The 6,158-nt window shown below is 39.2% G+C and overlaps 1 protein-coding gene across 2 annotated transcripts in view; it reads left to right on the plus strand.

Annotated features, from left to right (window-relative positions):
• LOC141504191 (AP-3 complex subunit mu-2) overlaps positions 1-2,981 on the plus strand; it is a 38,871-nt gene extending 35,890 nt beyond the window's left edge. For both annotated transcript variants that reach the window (XM_074209019.1, XM_074209020.1), the window contains one exon: positions 831-2,981. In XM_074209019.1, the coding sequence (XP_074065120.1) occupies positions 831-931 (101 nt within the window). In that variant the 3' untranslated portion in view covers positions 932-2,981. The remainder of the gene's footprint in view (positions 1-830) is intronic.
• Positions 2,982-6,158: the final 3,177 nt, after the last annotated feature.

Genomic DNA, 6,158 nt, shown 5'->3' on the forward strand with positions numbered 1-6,158 from the left:
ACCATTTGGATATATGAGATGAAGAAAAGTTTGGAATATTGAGGGTAATACCAGGCTTACACACAAAATTGACAAACCCTTGGTGTCTTCAACAAAAATAGAGGAAAATGGAATAGATGAGGATATGGAGGAAAGAGATAATGAATTCTATGAATATGTAGAATTTGACATATTTCTTAGATATCCAGTTTGAAATGTTCAGTAAGCAACTGCTGATGTGAGACTGAAGCTCTAAAGAAAGGCTATAGTTTGGTATATAGATTTGTCAGTTGGCTGTGTAGAGATGATAACTAAACCTATGGGTGATGAGGGTACTAAAAGAGAGTATACTAGAAGATTCTTAATTTGGCATACATAAAATTGGTTGTTTTTTAAATAATTATATATATATATATATTATATATATATATACATTAAAATAATTCATTCCCTCTGTTATCTTATGTATTTCATGCATTTAAAAAACATTATTCTGAGAAGGGTCCATAACCTTTACCAAACTGCCAAAGTAGTCTGTGAAACAAAAGAAGGTTAAGAACCCTGAGGTAGGGATTGAAGAGATGAGGAAGACCTAGGATAGGAACTAAGGGAATACTTCTAGTTAAGAGGCTTAATATGGATAATGATCCAGCAGAGCAGAAGAAGGAGCAGAACAGGTAAAAGGAGGAGGACCGAGGGAGAATGGTGTCCCAAAAATGCAGAGAGGGGAGAGAGTCCAGGAAAAGGTGATCAATCATGTCAAAGGTAGCATTGCTTATTATTTATCATTCTCTTTTTGTTTTCTCTCTTCTTGAAATAACACCTGTATTATATCCCTTTATTTATTTTAGGGTTGAAAGTGAACCGTCTAGATATGTATGGAGAAAAGTATAAACCATTCAAGGGCATAAAATACATGACCAAAGCTGGCAAGTTCCAAGTCCGAACCTGAAAAGAGAGTCCTGGATTGAGGGAAGAGCCACAAGTCCTGCTTCCACTTTGTCTTAGCCAGAAGTAAAGAATCAGCCTGCCTTCTGCACATCGTTTCTTCTTGGGCCAACATTCTCCCTTTTTTCTGTGTTGAATCTACTGAGCCTTTAGTCTCACTAAACAAGCCAAGGGAGAAGGAGGGTCACCAGAGAGAAGGGAATATCTAAAGTGGAATTATTGATGATTTCATTCTCAAAGAGAAGATGGGACATGGCAGATTTGTTTGACTCTCTATTTAACTCTTTATAACCTGTTTCCTGAAGAAGGCTAGCATGTGTTGTTTGCCTGACTTATCTTTCTAAAGCTAGAAAAATAGTCCTTTCTAAAAGATGGTGATAAGAAAGCTCAATCATTTGAATAATGTGAATATTAGCCAAGGAAGGGTCAACTAAGGACCTGACATCTATGGGAGGAACTGAATAAGAAATCCCTTGAAGACACTTTTGTGTAAGGGTGGTTATAATGTAGGAGGATGAATAGCATGGGAAGAAATTAAGGACCCCATTCAGAGAAGAGTGGAAAGAAATTAGAGTTGAGTTGGTCCATTTCTTGTCCATAGATTTCTCTACTTGTCAAATATTCACTAATTCACTAATATTCACTAATAAACTGGGAATTCTCAAAATTATCCATTCCTAAAATGCATAAACTCATAGGGAAAAAATTACCTTTCCTGATCTGAAATCATGTACAAATAACTCTAATGAGGTCCTGGCTGTTATTTTTAATCTTTGTATTCAGAAGAGATAAGATCTTTCATCACTGATGATGGAAAGGGAGAAGATGTCTGAGCCCTTTCCCATAGGATACTGGCTGGCAAGCTATACAATTCTCATTCCTCCTTGCCTAACCCCAAATAATTTTATTCACTACACCTTCACTAACTCTGATACCTGATTCTCTTCTAGCTTTCACAAGGTGAAGAGGGCTAGGGAAATTCGAGCTCACATATCCTAGCCTTGCTTGTTCAGGAATATTTCCACACTAGAAAAGGAAGGTTCTCTTTGGGGCATAGGTTATAAGACTAGATTCCATAAGGAAAAAAAATTGAGTTCCTTTCTTAAGGAGGTCAGAACTGGATCATGAAAAATATGCTAGGGTTGCCTAACAGTTACCTAGTCTTTGTTCTCAGTCACTGGGTGACTAAGTGGCTTGCAATTTTCCTAACTGTTCAAGGGTATATATGGTATTGATTTAGATATTTAAAAAGCCATGAACATTCATTTTTAGCTTAAATGAAGGTGCTATTCCCTGTTTCCAGGCAGGAGTAGATAGAAAGAAATGAAAGAAATCTATTTCCTGATCCTATTTTTGCTGATACTTATGTAAATTTTCAGTTTCCTATCTCTTTAGTTTTCCAGTCTTGTTTTTGCTAATGAATAGTATGTAACTTTTTATTGCACTGTATTGTTCCTCTGGGATAAACTATGCTGTGAATAGTGAAATGTGTTTCTTCCCCAACTCTCCTGGGCATTCCACTTTGTGTTTTAGGTACTATCTAAAGAGCAACCAAGTCTCACTTCAGAATCTGACTTTAGCTCAAAACCTGCTGTGGAATCCTGGGAGCTTTGGAGTTCCCCTTTTTTAGGAATTCTGTAGTATTTAGAATCACCTCTTCTCAGGTCTCTGAATGACTTCTAGGTTTCCTGGGATGAGAGTGTTATCATTGCATCATTTTTCATAGTATGACATATTCTATTATTGTTGCTTCACGTGTGTGAGTTTTTAAGTCAAAAATTCAAGAGACTGTTGTCTTTCCTCTTGAGCAACTTGTGTGAATTTCAGGCAAAACCCCCAAGGGGGGGGGAGCATCCTCCCGAGTGCAAAGCTATACATATAAAGGGGCAACTGTCTCATCAACTTTCATCTGTGTAATGGATCTCTGATGCATGGTGGTCCCTTCATTCCAGCTCTGTACACCAGTGGAATAAATGATGCAGGCTTGTCTCAGAACACCATGTGTTTAGCACATACAGAAGCAGATTCCCACCTAAGCTTCAATAAAGGTTAGTTTTACCAGAACACTGTGTCCAAGTGTTTTCTTTTCAAATGACCTGCTGTAACACCTGCTAAAAATGCATGGAAGCCAGAGTATTGAACAAATGTTCAAAGGACAGGGCTTAGTATCCCAACCCAGTTACCCTATGATCATGGACAAATCACATGGACAAGTGGATTTCTTCATTCATAAAATGAGGGAGTTGAACTATATGCTCTCTAACATGTCTTCTAGTTCTAAACCTATGTATGACACTATGAATGTCCCATCAAAGGAAATTCTTAATGGTAACATATAATGACTAAGTCATTATATTTTACTATATATGTAAGTTTAGATGCCTACTGTTCTTGTCTAAAAAAATCTCAAAGTACTTTTGTTTTTGATAGGGTCTCCTATCAAGCTGGGTAGTATTAACCTCATTTTATGGTCATATTTATATGTTTTGCTAAGGGTCTCTGAGTTAATGACAAGTCCAGATCTAAGAATTTAGATCTAGTTCCTAATACAGCAGCACCTTCTTGTTAACTTGTGCTTACACCATTAATTAGAATAACAGTGCAGATTACCATCCTCTAGAGAGAGACTGTCACTGAGGGCCTCAGAATTGTTAGTTGCATTAACCCAGTCTGTAAAAATTCACTTAAGTAAATACCTAGGGGGTTGCTGTCAGTAAGTATTAAGTTTGACTATGTTCTGAGAGTTACAAACAAAACAAGGTCCCCTCAAAGAGCTTACATTCTAATGGGACATGTAAAGTGTGTAAGAGGACAGAAAGGAACCTTATTGGGGATGGCACTAGCACTGGGTGAACCAGGAAAGACCTCCTTAGATGGAAGAGATGATGCTTGAGCTGAGTCCTGTGGAACTCTGGGATTCTCCAAACCAAAGGATGGTGGGGGGCATTCTAAACATGAGGAGTATCCAGGGAGTGCCCAAGGCACAGTCAGGGTCGGGAGATGAAGTATCCTGGTTGGATCATGGAGTAGATGGAAAGTAAATGGAAAGTAGAGGAGCAGACAGGAAAGTTAGGAAGAGTTTCAAATGCCAAACAAAGATCTTTCAGTTTGATCCTGGAGGGAATAGGTAGACTTATGTTAATCAAGAAGGAGCTGGCATGGCCAGATACAACACAGAACAGTAGTCCCACTATTGTGCACCAGTCACAGATTTCTCTTGGCATGTCCACACCCAGTCTTTCCATGTTAGTAGCTTTTAAATGAGCCAAGATATTTCGATAGAAATAAATGTAACTGGAAGACATGTTACAAAACTAGCACTTTATTTCTCTGACCAGTAGGTGGTGACTCAATGCCAGCAACAAGCAAATGATTGAAAATATTTTGTATTTTAAGGGGGAGTTTAACTTCAAGCTCTGAAACTTCCTCAAAATGCTAACACTAGGGAGCTTTGTTAAACCAATTCTTTGACTCAAAGCTGTATGAGAAGCCTAGGACATGCATTGATAGGCAGGCCTAGGATTATGGACCAGCTTCAGTCATCTATGGCGGTCTCTTTCCCTTTTGTTCAATGAGCCTCCCAGCACCATTGCCAGAAAATCATCCTTAATTCACTGGTCGTGGCAGCTTTCTTCTTTAGAAGCCATGTGTTCATTAGTGATAGGAAGAAGAAATGTTTGATTCCCTTCTCTGCCTTTCCCCTCTCCCTGCTTTGGATATTTCACCCTGAATCATCCTGCCCAAAGCCGACTTAAACAAGAGGGTTGCTAACAGATCACATCATGCTGTTTGAGGACATTTTAGCCCAACTCACATGACCCCTTCTTGCTGGGCTCCGTGTCTGCCCTATAACTGAGTCAGTGACCTTTTCCGAGCTATTGTCTCTACATAGTCTGTGGTTTCCAGGACTTCACTCAGAGGAATGTTGGAGTCTTTTAACTTTGCATTTCCATCCCAGGAGGCCATACTTCTTCAGTTCATTTCATTAAACCAGAGTGTCCGAACAAAGCCTGCCCCAAGCATGGTGTGGTGGGGGTGGGAATGGGGATGGGGGTGGGGACCGCTCGAATTCTCGCCAGATGCAGTGGCCTGGGATTCTTGCCACACTGCTCTCCTCGATCTATGTTTTTTTTTTTTTTTCTTAAATGGCTCAGTTGCATGTCTGGCACGGGTTCAGGGAAAGCTAAAACCTAAAGTAAAAAAAAACTATCACTCAAGTTTCTGTGGTCTGCGTGTATTTAAATGGCTTTGGGGACTAAATTTTCAGACAAGTTCTTTTTTCCTAAATTGTGCCCTAGGCTTCAAACAGTAAAGAGCCTCTCTCTTTCTCTCTTTTTCTCCTCTTTTTTTAGCTGAACCTGCTTTTCTACTAAGAAAATGCTGAACTGAACAGTTCTGACAGTATCTCAAGAGATAGTAGAAAACTGTCACCTTCCCTCTCTCCTTTCTCTCTCTGCAACTGTGTCAGCATATATTCAACCGCTAGGACCGGATCATCAGTTTTATTCTTAGATACAGGGTGTTGTTGACTCCAGAGACAATAAAACCAGGCTGCGAGGAGGAGGAGGAGGAGGAGGAGGAGGAGGAGGAGGAGGAGGAGGAGGAGGAGGAGGAGGAGGGCTAGGCTGCATCTGTGAGCAAAGGTAAACTGGAAATAAGGGGAACAGAAAGTAAAGTTTATATCTTCCACATGGGGGAGAGGGAGTTACAGGTATGGCACCCCTCCTCATGATCTAAAAGATCTGAGTATAAATTATTGGCCCTCCCTTTGTACCAGAAAAGAAATCTGAATTGTGTATTCAAAGATAATATATGTTGATATTATACAATAATATAAATATTTGTATATATTATATATTTCTGAGTGTCTCAACATTTCTTTGTCATCTGCTGGCCTTTGCCTTTCATCTACAACTTCTGCAAACTCCCTCCCCAGATTTCCATTTAATTTCTTATGCTGACCCATGATATATTGAACCACAACTGGAATAGTTGTAATATAAAAGGGATAACTGTACTTGAGTACAATATTTCTGAAATTGATTCTTTCCCCTGAAGGTTTCATATTATCTCCTCTGACCCAGACCAACATTAGGGCTTATAGGTATGTCATCAAGGCTAAACTTAGATCTAAGACAAAGTGAACTTACAAAAGCTTCCCAATAGTTGGATAGGGAGCTGAATACTACCACTCCATGATGGGTGACAAAATACCCAGTACTGTTTATAAC

The sequence above is a fragment of the Macrotis lagotis genome, chromosome 1 (genome assembly GCF_037893015.1).
Source record: "Macrotis lagotis isolate mMagLag1 chromosome 1, bilby.v1.9.chrom.fasta, whole genome shotgun sequence".
Classification (NCBI taxonomy): Eukaryota; Metazoa; Chordata; class Mammalia; order Peramelemorphia; family Peramelidae; genus Macrotis; species Macrotis lagotis.